The sequence below is a fragment of the Nuphar pumila genome, chromosome 12 (genome assembly GCF_984573655.1).
Source record: "Nuphar pumila chromosome 12, dmNupPumi1.hap1.1, whole genome shotgun sequence".
Lineage (NCBI taxonomy): Eukaryota > Viridiplantae > Streptophyta > Magnoliopsida > Nymphaeales > Nymphaeaceae > Nuphar > Nuphar pumila.
The window spans coordinates 84,058,346-84,073,034 of NC_143260.1; the positions used below are offsets into that span (position 1 = coordinate 84,058,346).

Consider the following 14,689-nt stretch of genomic DNA (forward strand, 5'->3'; position numbering starts at 1 on the left):
CATGCAATGGACTTTGGATGAACTAAACTAAGCTAAATTATTTAAAAATAGAAATTAAAGCAATTAAATATATATATATATATATATATATATATATATATATATATATATATATATATATATATATATATATATATATATATATATATATATATATATATATATATATATATATATATATATATATATATATATATATATAGAGAGAGAGAGAGAGAGAGAGAGAGAGAGAGAGAGAGAGAGAGAGAGAGAAGTATGCTTTTTAATTCAAGGACGCAGTTTTGCGATCCTTGTCCTTCCCATTGTGTCATTTACTTCGCCGTCACGCTTTAGTGCACATGCTTTCTTGCTTTATGCATTTAGTTAGCTTGATACGCAGTTTTGTAGATCAAGCATTGCTTTCAGTCTTTCTTTTGCCACCGCGTGTTGCGCCTAGGCTTTGCTTACACATTCCTGCTTTCAGTCTTTCCTTTGTCGCCACACATTGCACCTAGGCTTTACTTAAGCATTCCTGCTTTCAATCTTTCTTTTGCCGCCACGCATTGCGCCTAGGCTTTGCTTACGCATTCCTGCTTTCAGTCTTTCTTTTGCCATCGCGCTTTGCGCACAGGCTTTGTGTTTGCACTCCTGCTTTTAGTCTTTACTTTGCCATCGCGCTTTGCGCCCAGGTTCCTGCTTTTGCAAATGTGTCATTACCGCCTTGCCATTGCACATGACGCTCATAATTTTGCTCATCGCATGCACTATTAGATGCATCCTCCTGGAGTATGCACAGGCATTTACCACTCTCCCTCTTACGATAAAAGATGAGTCGGGGGCTTAAACGATACATCATTGACTAAGGAGAGGGATCCCTAGCAAGGATCTCGGCTTTTCGAGTGAGCAGTCCTGCAAAGTAGACTTGAGGATTTTTGGGAGTTACGCTAAAACATCAAAGACTACCCAAATCTATGTATTTGGAAGGGGGGTGCTTGTCTATTTCAGTTTGTGCATCCGACACATCTCGGGTAACCCCGAATTGGGGCTCGAACGAACTTCTTGGCGGGGGTTTTGTTGAGAAACTTATATCCCATTCATCAAGGCCAGTAACGAGCCTTGCTTATGTTTTCAATTCATGATACGTCTATTTGACCAAGGTTACACACTCTTGCGCTCAATGCGCGTCTTCGCACTTTAAGGATTTCTTGCATCCTGTTGTCGCATTACATTGTGCATAGTCGCGTTTTTCCCTGCTGACTAGCACTTGCACTTGCTTAAGTATAGTCTGGAGCGTAACCTATTTCGCTCATTTGTTTAAAAACAACACGAGTCACACTTATGCATTTTTTTTTCAAAAAGGAATTCCTAAAGCAAATCTGTGTTTCCAAATGCGTGGCCTTGTTAAGCAGGTTTTGAAAGTCGTTGTTGCAAGATTGCAACCCAGTCTCCCGAATCAGAGTATTTGGGAGATATGCTTTATAACTTTGGTTTCGTGTATCCGATATTGTAAAACCCTGTTTAAAAAAAAATAAATTAAAAGAGATCGGACCCGGGTCAGGTCCAGACCCGACCCGGATCCAACCCGTGCCAGCCCCTCGAAAATCCTTTTCAGAGGGGCTGGCAGCCCGCAGAGGGAGGGGGATCTCCGGCGACACAGGGGGCGGGCCCTGTGTGCGCCCCCTCCCTATAAAAAGGCAAGAGGGGAGGGCTTACGAGCCTCCCCCGACCCCCCGACTCTCTCTCTCCCCTCTGTCTCTGCTCTCTCTCCCCCAGACTCCATCTCTCGTCTCTCTCTCTTTGCATCTCCGGCGAGCCCCCCTTCACGGCGGTCACCTCTCCGGCGAGCCCCCCTTCCCGGCGACCTCCCTTCCCTCAGCAGCCCAGGTAGGCCCCCCTCTTTTCTTCCTCTGATTCGCCGGAAGGCCGGCAGGTGGCCGGCGGCCCCTGCCGAGCCTTCTTCCTCCCTTTTTCTGTCAGGCAAGGGGTTCCGCCCCCTGCCCTTTTCATCTTTCTGGCAGGGGCCATGGCCCCTGCCCTTCCCTTTCATATAGGGGCCGATGGCCCCTACCCCTCTCCTTAAGAAGGGAGGCAGGTCACCTCTCGGAAACCGAGCAGGGGCCAATGGCCCTGCCCCTCTTTTAACCAACAGGGGCCTCTGGCTCCTGTCTCTTTGTCTGTCGAGTAAAGGCTCGACAGGGGCCTTTGGCCCCTGCGCTCCCCCTCCCTATTTCATTGGTAGGGGCCATCGGCCCCTGTCCCTTAATTTTAAAAAGCTGGCAGGAGCCGAAGGCTCCTGCCCCTCCTTCCTTTAAAACCCAGCAAGGGCCTCGAAGGCCCTTGCCCCTCCTTTTGAAGACTCAGCAGGGGCCCAAGGCCCCTGCCCCTCTTACTGTTATCACGGCAGGGGCCGATGGCCCCTGCCCTCCTTTAGATATCCGGCAGGGGCCGATGGCCCCTGTACCCATCTCCTTTAACGGCATGGGTCATTGGACCCTACCCCATTCTCTTTCGCAACTATAGGGGCTAATGACCCCTCGTTGAGTTGCGGAGAAACCGAGTTTTCTCCCTATCTTTTTTCATTTTATGCATGCTAAACAACGTACTTTTGCAGTGTTACGCAACGGAGCCCGTTCGCGCCCCGCGAACTAAACCGACGATCACCTACGTTCGTAGACGACTTCATTCTCGCAATACCCCAAGGTAGGAGAAGTTGCACAAGGACTTAAATAATTAAATCAAGCTTAAATAATTAAAGATCAAAAGGACTTAATGATATATTTATATACATATACGTATATAAGTACACTTTTAAATCAAGGACGCGGTTTCACGATCCTTGTCCTTTGCTTTCACATTTCCTATTTCTGTTGCCGTCGCGCTTTACGCCCAGGCTTTTGTTTTAGCAATTACTACTTACTGTCTTTTAATTCAAGGACGCGGTTTCGCGATCCTTGTCATTTGCTTTCGCATTTCCTGTTTCAGTTTGTCGTCGCGCTTTGCGCCCAGGCTTTTACTTTCGTATTTACTACTTACTGTCTTTTAATTCAAGGACGCGGGTTCGCGATCCTTGTCCTTTGCTTTTGTATTTCCTGTTTTCGTTTGCCGTCGCGCTTCGCTCCCAGGCTCTTGCTTTTCGCATTATTGTCTCTCGTTTTTGCCTTGCCATAGACTCAGTGTATTCGGGAGGAATACCTATTCCACTTTTTACCCGATATATTTTGGGATAACCCTTGATCTGGGGCAAGATCAAGTTGTTGGGTGATGGGTTCATTTGTGAAGCCCATTTACCAAAACCAGTGTTGTGACTTACATAGCACCCAAACACTGCGTCATCGAATGTCAGATTTGAGAAAATCACATGCCATATGTTGGCAAGTTGTGTGTCGTTTCGAAAGATTTGAAATGTTAAAATAGCTTTTAAAAACATTATATCTCTGCGAAACACACTCCCGAGGCTCCTATTAAGGACCTATATCCCTTTCCTCGTAAGTGTACTCTTGAACATGCGAGGCATGTTAGTACTACGATGATTGGATAAGAGGGTCTTACGACCTCGATTAGTGCTTTGTGCACGTTGTTGAAAACACATATAAAAATGGGATCGCCTTCATAGGCAAGATGCTTGTTTTGGTCTAATGGACCAGAGCATGAAGAATGAGGCAACGACTAAGAAACCCCGTCGTGCTTAATTCAACCTGGCTTCGTCAAGAGAGAGGATGAAGGGTACCAACTCCGATGGACAGACCATTTATGGTTTTTTAAAGGGCAAAAGACCCATTTTCTCCAGTCATCGGAGGTTAGGGGAGATAGGGGCTACATAAGTTAGCCTAACACTTTTGCATAAGTTGGATACATCCCTATCAGGCCTTGGGGACTTACTCTCTCGACCATCGATCGTCTCTATAGGAATAGGATTCAGTCAGACAACCGAGGTATATTAAAATACTTAACATAATGAACACTCGGCTTGGACTCGACTGTTTCGACTCACGTGCCATGTATGTACCCGCATGGCCGGTTAACAAGTAATAACTAAATTGAGCATGCTCACCTTTTCAGTTTGTTGTACTTAGCTTGCTTCTTCAATTTATTAGCTTAGTTTGTTCGTTACTACCTGTTGCATAAATTATTCATGCCTAATTTAGTTCTTTCTGTCTTTGTGCTCTCCTACTAGTTTTTCGCAAAACTAACTCATTTCATGGGTACAGGTGATGAATAGGTGCACCAGACGATGACGCGACTGCGAGATGATTTAAGGATCCACTGTTTCTGCTCGTAGCTCTTCTCCTGAACATTTTTTGTTTTTGATACGGTTTTTCCCTAGAGGAAATCCAAATTTTGTACAAACTTGATATTGCAGATCGTCCATGGTAAATCTTTGTTCTCTTGCTAACGTGCCCAAGGTTGTCGAACTTGTCCTTTTTCTTTTAAAGAAATCGTTTTCCGCTGATTTTAAAAATAAACTCTGTAAAGAAAAAGAATTTTTCAACTATTTCAAGGAAATTATAAGGTTCAAAATTTTGGGGTGTTACAGATATAACTTGGATGACCCCAATGAGGGGCACAAACTTGTGTTCTGGGATGGTTCTTTTGAAAAATCCTTATCTCCGTTTATCGAGACCAGTATCGTGAGGTATGTGCAACATACGAATACTGTGATAAACGAATGAGAGATCCGTGGCGATCTCGCCTCGTTCGAGTTGCACAGTGTTGTACTCACGGTTTGAAAGATAAATCATGTTCAAAATAAGATATGTGGTTCAACATACTCTAATTATGCTCTTCTTCAAAAGACACGGGTTTGTGCGTGAGTGCTAAAATTCTTAATAAAAGGATCGCTATTCATGAGTTCAATCTTCCAAATATAAAGTTTTGCAAAGTAAAGTTTGAGAGCCTCTTTTGAGAAATAACATCCAAGTCTCCCAAATTGACGTATTTGAGAGTAGTGCTTTTGCTAACTCTCTTTACGTTTTCGACACAACTCGGATAACCCCGATTAGGGGCATGGGAATGAGTTGGGCGGGGTTTCTGTTGAGAGACCTGTATCTTTAAACAATATCGCAAGACATACGCAGCATGATGATATTGTGATAAATTGGACAAGAGATCTATGGCGATCTTGTACCATGCAAAGTGCACAATGTTGTTCAAGTGGTTTAAAGGACTTGAGCATGTCAAGTCAAACTAAATATTTGTTGCATCGAGTTGGCGTTTCTTCTGAGAAACCAATACCCCTTTCATCATAGTCGTGCTTTTAGACAGGCATGACATGTTTATACTACGATGATTGGATGAGAGGTTCATGTAACCTCGAAGCATGCAAAGGGAACTTTGTAGAAATTGGTTACATAGTGATGTTTTGCCGTTACAGGCAAGATGCTCGAATGGTTGAAAGACCAGAGCATGTAGAATGAGTCGTCGGTTAAGCAACACCTGACACACCCATTCGCCTTTTGTTTCTGTCAAGGGAGAGGATGGATCGGTACAAAAACTCCAATGAACTGGTTGTTAACTGTTGAGAATAGGTGGTTTTTAGTTTAAGTCCTTTTATATTAGAGGTTTTTGAAATTTTGTTTTCATAATGGACTTAGATGTAATTATTCCTTTTAGCCTCTTTCTATTTAATATAGAGAGAAGCCCTAATCCAAAAGTAACGAGATTATTTTCTGTGCAGCCGACTCTCTCTCTCTCTCTCTCTCTACACAGGTGGCTGATTCATCGACCTTCCTTCTACATGGTATCAGAGCCCTCGATCTCGGGAGCGTGATCACGAGAGGACTGATCTTCACCAATGAGAAAAAAAAAACCCGACTGCATGAAATCAGGTTTGCTGTTGCACGATTGTGGAAGATCTGATAACAGATCTGGGATGTTACCCAGATCTGTCGTCAGATCTAAGGATGGAGCTCCCAGCGAGGATTTCCTGGAGCCGTAACCTCTTTTTTCTTTTAGAATCTAGAGTTTTTTTTTTCTTCGTGATCTCCTATCGTGATTTCTTGGACATTGACGAGTTGTGTTCCTGCTGTTGCGTGCCTGCCGTGATTGTTGTATTGTTGGTTGTTCTTGTTGTTTGGGTCACGCAGCAAGTATCTGTACTGTTGCGTGCCTGCCGTGATTTCATTTTTTCTGTGCTGATTGCGCCTGCCGTGATTCTGAAATTTATTTCCTATGCTTGTTGCGTGTGATCGAGATATGATTGATCTATTTAATTGTCCTCTGAAGACTTATTGGCTGTTATGCCTTATATGTTTGGAGAACAGCAGTTGTCGTGATCATCTGTTTTGCAACTGAATATTATCGTTGGTCGTGGTGTGTTTGGGTGCAACAATGGTCGTGACTCCATGCTGTGTCGAGTTTTTGTTTCGTGTTGTGTTAGTTTAAGCTATCCCTCTGTCGTGAAAGCAGCATGAGTGATTCCTTGCTGGTTGTGGGCTGTTTTTTTTTTTGGAAACAACAGGGCTGATTCCTTACAGTGTTGGAAAATTCTACTTGAATACTTGCTGTTCAAGTGAGCAGTATGGCTGAAACTTCGAAATGTGATTCTAAAATGGAACATATTGGGGAGTATAAGGCTTTTGCCAACCCCTTCTCGTACGACTCTTCCGTAAGGTTGAATGAAACCAACTATGCCAGGTGGTCCAGAACTTTTATGATGTCGGTATCTGGACATCGTCGAAAACATATTCTGTTGGAAGACGAACCCCCTGAAAATTTGAGAAAATATGTTACTTGGGATGAAGATAATGACATAGTTATGTCATGGATCATGAATAGTGTCGAACCCCATATTGCAGATGGATTGATCTACTATAATGCAGCCAAACTGATGTGGGACAATCTTCGTGATACATACTCACAAGAAACTAATGTGAGTCGTATCCTGCAAGTAGAACAGGAGATATATAATTTGCAGCAGGGAGATCAGACCTTGGCCCAATACTATGCCTCTGTCAAAGCTGCGTTTGAAAGACTTAATGCTCACAGGCCTCTTTATTGCTCGAAGCAAAAGGATCATCAAGAACAAACCATGGTTGCTCGTTTTCTTACAGGTCTTTCTTCAGAATTTTCTGTTGCAAAAGTTCAAATGTTGACTGGATCAGATGTTCCCACTCTTGTTGATGCATACAATCGTTTGAGTAGACTTGCGATCTCTCTACCACAATCTCAGCCTGTGACTCAGTCATCTGCTCTTGTTGTCTCATTTGGTTATGGGCGTGGAAATATTCAGAATATCAGAGGATGAGGACGTGGACGTGGTATGGGAGGCAGAGGAAAGCTTCAATGTACATTCTGTGGAAAATCTGGACATTTAGAAGATCGTTGCTGGGATAAAGCATGGTCGGCCAACTTCTTCTTCATCAAAGTCCTATACTCCTAAAGAAAATGTTACTACTATCGAGGCAACAAATGTACAGGAGAATACCTCTGCAAGTGACCGTAGTATCATCCTCAGTCGTGCTGAATATGATGAGTTGATAACTCTTCGCCTTTTGAGTTCCACTCCTCCTGTAGCTGGTGTTGCCTATTCAACCAGAAATCATCTTCATCCGACTGACAGTAAGTGGATTATTGACTCTGGTGCATCCAGACATTTGTGTGGAAATTCACTTGTTTTCTCAGATATAAAGGATATTAATGCTCATCGAGGAGTCTCATTAGCCGATGGGCGTTCCTCCCCGGTCGTTGGTCAGGGAAATATTTCTATATCCTCCTCATTACAGTTGCAAAATGTTCTTCATGCTCTAAACATTCCTCAAAGTTTACTCTCTGTTAGTTGCCTTACAAAAGAACAAAACTGTAGAGTAATATTTGATCCGATGGGTTGTCATTTTCAGGATTTGCTGACGGGGAAGAAGATTGGTGGAGGCTATGAAGCAAATGGAGTCTACTACCTACATCATCCAATGAGTAATGTTCATGCTGTAGTGGAACACTCATTCAGTCCTCTTCAGTGGCATCGTCGTCTTGGTCATCCTTCTTTGTCAAAGCTTCGTTCGGTCTTTCCTCAAATTCATTCCACCACATCATTTCAGTGTCAAGCATGTCAGTTGGGAAAGCATCATCGAAGTTTGTTCCCTTCGAGTCAGAGTCAGTCTAGTAATAAAGTTTTTGAACTTCTTCATGCAGATGTATGGGGTCCTAGTAAGATTCCTACTAGGACTCAGTGTTGTTATTATCTTGTTATTGTTGATGATTTCTCTAAGTTGTCATGGGTATTTTTAATAAAAGAACGATCTGAAGTTCCAAGTATTATCAAATTGCTAATTCTTGAAATAAAAACTCAGTTTGAATTTATTGTCAAGATTGTTCGCACTGATAATGCTCTCGAGTTTAAATAAAAAAAGTTTGTTACAATTTTACCAAGATCATGGCATCCAACCCTAAACTTCATGTGCCTATTCATCTCAACAAAATGGGGTGGCTGAGCGAAAACATCGGCACCTGCTTGATGATGCCAGTACCATTATGATTCAATCCAATGTTCTTGCGTTATACTGGGGTGATGCGATTACCACTGCTTGCTATCTGATCAACTGCATGCCTTCGCCTTCTGTGGGTGATCAAATTCCATTACATATCTTAAAACCTAATGCCCCTCTTTTTTCTTTCTCACCAAAAATATTTGGATGTGTCTGTTTTGTACACAAATTTGGCTCTGACCGTGATAAATTGGCCGCTCAAGCTACAAAATGCATATTTATAGTTTATCCAAAAAATCAAAAGGGCTATCGATGTTATGATTCTATTTCTCGCCGAGAGTATGTTAGTGCAGATATATCTTTCCTGGAATCCTCTCCATATTACTCTATTTCTAGTTTCCCGCTGCAGGTTGATCCAACTGAGTCTTTTCCATTACCTATACCTCCTTTTCCTTTGGAATTTGTGCCCTCATTATCGAACCAAACTTCATCCTCTTCCAGATTTAATAATCCTCCATTGGTATATGTGCGTAGAGCTCTACCTCCGCAAGAGCCTTCATCTTCTTCTTCTCCTGAGGTAAGTTCTACTGACAATAGTGATCTTCAGGATGATGATAACATGCCTATTGCTCTACGAAAGGGGACACAACAATGTTCTCATTTTGTCTCCGATGCCAGAATTGGAAATCAGATGAAGTCTTTTATTTCAGCCTTATCTGCTGAAACTATTCCTCTGAACTATCAACAAGCAGAACTTGATAATCGCTGGAAGCTGGCTATGCAAGAAGAAATGAATGCTTTAGTATCTCAGCATACATGGGATCTAGTTGATTCCCCAGCAGATGCTGACATTGTTCGATGTAAATGGGTATATACAATAAAGTACAAATCTGATGGTTCTATTGAAAGATACATGGCTAGATTAGTAGCGAAAAGGTATACTCAGACATATGGTATTGACTTCTTTGAAACCTTTTTTCCTGTTGCACGGATGGGTACCATCCGTCTTGTTCTTTCAGTAGTTGTTCAACATGGTTGGAGCTTGTGCCAATTAGATGTGAAAAATGCATTTCTATATGGGGATCTATCTGAGACAGTTTACATGCAACAACCTTCAGGATTCGAGGTTGAGGGGGAGTGTCAGAAGGTGTGTAGATTGAGAAAGGCGATTTATGGCTTGAAACAAAGTCCGCATGCATGGTTTCAAAAGCTGTTTGAAGTGATGTCACGCTTTGGCTTAAACAGGTCAGTGGCAGATCATACACTATTTATCAAGAAAACTAACTCAGGCATATTTGTTATGGTGGTATATGTGGATAACATCATTCTTATAGGAGACAATGTGAAAGATATTGAAGCCACAAAGGCTCATCTTAAAAAACACTTTGTTACAAAAGACCTTGGTTCACTTAGATATTTTCTGGGTATAGAAGTTGTCAGGAGCCGTAAAGGGATGGTTTTGTCTCAACGGAAGTATGTTCTTGACTTATTAAAGGAAACGGAAATGTTGGGAGCTAAACCAGCAAATATTCCAATGGACCATAAAGTTCAGTTGTTTGAAGAAGGGTCAAAACCGGTTGATAGCAAAAGCTATCGCTCACTAGTAGGGAAGCTACTGTATGTAACTGTGACCAGGCCGGATATTGCTTTAGCAGTAAGCAAAGTTAGCCAGTTTATAGACAAACCAACTGAGGTACACTAGAATACAACCATAATGATTCTCAGATATCTAAAATCCTCTCCTGGAAAGGGGTTATTGTTCAGGAAAGGTGGAACTCTGGAGATAGTAGCCTATTCTGATGCTGACTATGCTGGATCAGTAGTAGATAGAAAATCTACCACAGGATTCTGTGTGTTTTTTGGAGACAACTTGATTTCGTGGAGAAGTAAGAAACAAAATGTGGTTTCCAGGTCGAGTGCAGAATCAGAATATCGGGCTATGGCCCAAACAACTGCTGAATTGATGTGGGTTCGCACTGTTCTTCATGATCTCCAGGTGAAGGTTTCCTCTCCAATGACCATGATGTGCGATAACAAAGCGACAACATATATAACAAACAATCCTGTCTTTCATGAGAGAACAAAGCACATTGAGGTTGATTGCCACTATGTAAGAGATATGATTCAAGCTGGTCATATCACTACCAAATACCTAAAGTCGGAAGACCAAGTTGCAGATATGTTTACAAAGCCTCTTGCTAGGCCAAATTTCTCGAAATGTTGTGACAAGCTGAGCATGATTGATATCTATGCTCCAGCTTGAGGGGGAGTGTTGAGAATAGGCGGTTTTTAGTTTAAGTCCTTTTATATTAGAGGTTTTTGAAATTTTGTTTTCATAATGGACTTAGATGTAATTATTCATTTTAGCCTCTCTCTATTTAATATAGAGAGAAGCCCTAATCCAAAAGTAACGAGATTATTTTCTGTGCAGCCGACTCTCTCTTTCTCTCTCTCTACACAGGTGGCTGATTCATCGACCTTCCTTCTACATTAACAACCACCCCATGGGAAAGGATCTGGCTTCCCCAGTCATCGGAGTTAGGGGAAAGGGGTTACAAAAGTTAACTCAACACTTCTGCAGAAGTTGGATGTATTCTTTGGAACAAGTGAAACAAGTGGCCTTTGGGGAATCCTCTCTCAGTCACCGACCGTCCCCTTAGGAACGGACTCAGCTAACTATTCAGGGTATTGAAAATACATGGCATAATAGACCCCTGAACTAGTCTCAATTATTTCTACGATTTGTGCCTTGCACGTACCCACAGGCCAGCTAATATCGAAACAAAAGTTATACGGTTCACCTTACTTGTTGGTTGCGCACTCTACGCTGATTAACTGCTAATGCTAGTTGTAGCATTTCTTTGTGTTGATTAAACTGCTAATGCTAGTTGTAGCTTTTCTCCTACACTGTTTAATTGTTAAATGCTAGTTTTAACATTTCTCTTACGTTGATTAACTATTGATGCTAATAGTAGTTTTTCATTTGTTTAAACTGCTAAGTATAATAGAATTAAATGTAAGTACTTAATTTTGTTCTACATTGTCTTACTTGTGCACGTACCAGTTTTTTGTGAAACTGACCCATTTTATGGGCACAGGTCATGATTAGGTTTGTACGGACTGCGATGGCACGATGGCGTGATGAAATCAAGATGAGACTCTTTCCCTGACGTTTCGCTCTTCAGGACAGTTTGGTAATTTTGCATAAAGGCTTTCTAGAAAACTCTTTCTTTGTAGAAGTCTTAAATTATTATAAAGTGCATTTCAGAATCTATTTGGTTTATTAAATGTACGGAGTTTCAAATCTGTTGCGAAAGAATGTTTGCGCTGTAATGCGCCCAAGGTCCATTGACTTGCTATTTCAAACACTATTTTTCGCTGAATTACTATTTTAAAACTCTGATAAACGAATGATTACAAAGCTTTCGAACTTTTCAAAAAAAGTTACAAGTTCTTGATTTTGGGGCGTTACAGATAGCCCAAAGTTGGGCTATTTAGCCCCAATGACCCCCATTTGACTCGATAAATATGAGGTGCATGCCTCATGCTTGAGGTGTGCCTTGCCCTGAGGCATACGCCTCATAACGTATGAGGCGTACTCCTCAGGGCAAGTGAGCCTTAGGCTTATGCCTCAAGGCAAAAAGGCCCTCGCCTTGAGACGCGGCGTGCTTTTTGTACCTTGAGACACATTTTTAATAACACTACTTGTAGCTCTAGAAGGCGTGTAGATTCGAAAAGAGTAGGTGTTGGAAGCTTGGAACGTGTAAAGAAGCTCACGATGCATCTACATCAACTTGGGACATGCTCATAGTACCTCAGAGTCGGGCACAGATTTTGTGAAGGTCCGACATGTTAACACCCTGGGTGGCACCAACGATTATCTTCTATATAAAGTAGTAAAGCACCTAACCCTTTTAGCTAGAAGAGAGCATCTTGCATCCTCAACATGGCAGATACCAAACTGACCTTCAGATTTGGGATTGTGAACAACACAAGCAAGGAGGTGAGTTGTTCTAAATTCATATGTTCCTTCACATGGAAAAAGCTTTTGCATTGTGAAGAGAAGCTTAAGTACAAGTCAGTATGAGTTTTTTTTTTAAATAATGGACAAAAATAGTTGGTACATCTTTGCTTTGCTCATTTGGATGATGGGATGAAACTTTAGTGAGTTTCTTTCTAAAATTGAGAAGATGAATCTTAAATAATTATCTTAAACGTAAGATAATGTATGTGCCTATGACAACTGAATGATGAGTTATTCAGTTGATCTTGCAAATGATAAAGGACAAATTAATGAGGGTAAACATGATAAGAAAAGATCCATATAAAATTCTCCATCTCAAACTCATGCAAGTTCAACAAGAAGCAACTACTGATGAATCAAATGTGGGACCAAACAGTCTTTGTGAAGTAGACTTATTGGAAATCTGACCAAATGTAGGGCAAGAAGATAGCACCATTAAGAAATTACTTGCACACAAAGTGATTACTGATTAGTTATGATAACATCTTTATCCTATTCAATATTCAGTATGTCTAGGAAGACTTGACTTGTATAAGATTTCTTATTCCTAGTATTTTAAGGAATAAGTAACCATTGTGCATTAAAATGTGCTTTAGCTGAGCTGCTTCAGCATATTTGTTATGCATATCACCTTTTTGCTTTGGTATCTTTAATAATTTATTGGATTCCATGGTCTTTTCCATCATAAATTTTCTTGTCAAGACTGTGCCTCCATATATGTTGCAATGATGATCTGATGCATTTTCAGCTGTTATGAAGGCTAGATTATTCAATATAGTTGCTATCTCATATTTGTACAGAACAAGCTTATGGTCGGCTTTTAACAGTATATTTGTATACCATTCTGAGGAATCTCATTGCAATGCTAAATGAATTCTTTTTGAAGTTTTGACCACCACGTTGACACTTCTCCAAATGCTAGAACAGAGGCAAAAGGGGATAAGTGCAAGATCCTTTCTTCTCAAACCGGGTGGCCCCTTAGCATGTGAGCTGGCACATCATTCTGTAGTTCTGAAGGTCAATGACTGGGTATTTTGCCATGGTGGTCTTCTTCCTCATCATGGTAAACTGGGAAAATATTCCATGTAAAATTTCTTTTATATTGTGGCAAAGTTTTAGAAAGGTTGCTTTAGCTGCTTTGCCACACCATGGAAGCTACTAACATTTTTTTTTAATCATGTAAGTTATATAATATCCTATTTATGGGCCTGCTTAATCCTTTTGATGTTGGATAAGCATATAGGCAACACAAATATCAACTGACAATGCCATAGTATTAGAAAAAAGACTACATTTTATGCCTTGCAGACTTGAACACAAATAAGCCTTAGAGAACAGGCTGCATATGTGACTTACAAATTGTTGAACATAAAGGTACAGGCTATTGGTTCAGAAAGATTTTGTAGTCTCTGGTGTTTCTAAGAGTAAATGTCAATCTTATTACCTCTACTTTGTGATGTTTAACTAACCTTCAAAGGTGGAACACTTTAGAGACACCTATTTTTGCCATGCACATGTTTAATTCAGGTATGGTGTTTGATATTCTGCTTCTGTGCAGTTATGTATGGCATAGAGATTATGAACAAGGAAGTGTCTCACTGGATGAGAGGGTTCTCTGGAAACCATGAGAATCCTGAAATTCCATTCATAGCTACAAGAGGTTATGATAGTGTGGTTTGGAATCGTCTATATTCACGAGACAGTGAAGAGATAGGCTACAGCAGTCACCAGGTGATTATTCTTTTAACTGCAGAAGTTACCTGGGGCTCATAAGGTTGGGGGAAAGTTATGCTACGCCTTTCAAGTATTTTTATTCTCAGAAAACTAGCTTATTTTTATCAGATATGCGCCATTATTCAAGAGACATTGCATGCTCTAGGTGCAAAGGCAATAGTGGTTGGTCATACTCCTCAATTATCTGGAGCTAATTGGTATATGTTAGCCCTTTGATTGTAATGGATTATACACGTTATCTATCTTATAACTCGAAAATTTTAAAATTCATTTTCAGCTTAAATTGTACATTCATTTCTAGTTCTTTTACTGCAGTAAGTATAATGACACTGTGTGGCGAATTGATGTGGGAATGTCAAGTGGTGTCCTCAACAATGCACCCGAGGTATTGGAAATGTCTTTGATGCCTCACAGTAACCTGATACTCTGTTGTATGCTTTGACAATGATTTGTACAGTATGGTTTTTATAGCATTTAAATCTCAAATGTGTCAACACAAATAAACCGAGAAGTGGTTGAGCATCATGTTTTC

At 41.0% G+C, this 14,689-nt stretch overlaps 1 protein-coding gene across 5 annotated transcripts in view; it reads left to right on the forward strand.

Annotated features, from left to right (window-relative positions):
- SLP1 (Calcineurin-like metallo-phosphoesterase superfamily protein) overlaps positions 1 to 14,689 on the forward strand; it is a 76,344-nt gene that overhangs the window by 48,196 nt on the left and 13,459 nt on the right. For all 5 annotated transcript variants that reach the window (XM_089983398.1, XM_089983397.1, XM_089983399.1 and 2 more), the window contains exons 5-8: positions 13,351 to 13,486; positions 13,982 to 14,154; positions 14,266 to 14,354; positions 14,473 to 14,542. In XM_089983398.1, coding sequence (XP_089839524.1) covers positions 13,351 to 13,486; positions 13,982 to 14,154; positions 14,266 to 14,354; positions 14,473 to 14,542 — 468 coding nt within the window. The remainder of the gene's footprint in view (positions 1 to 13,350; positions 13,487 to 13,981; positions 14,155 to 14,265; positions 14,355 to 14,472; positions 14,543 to 14,689) is intronic.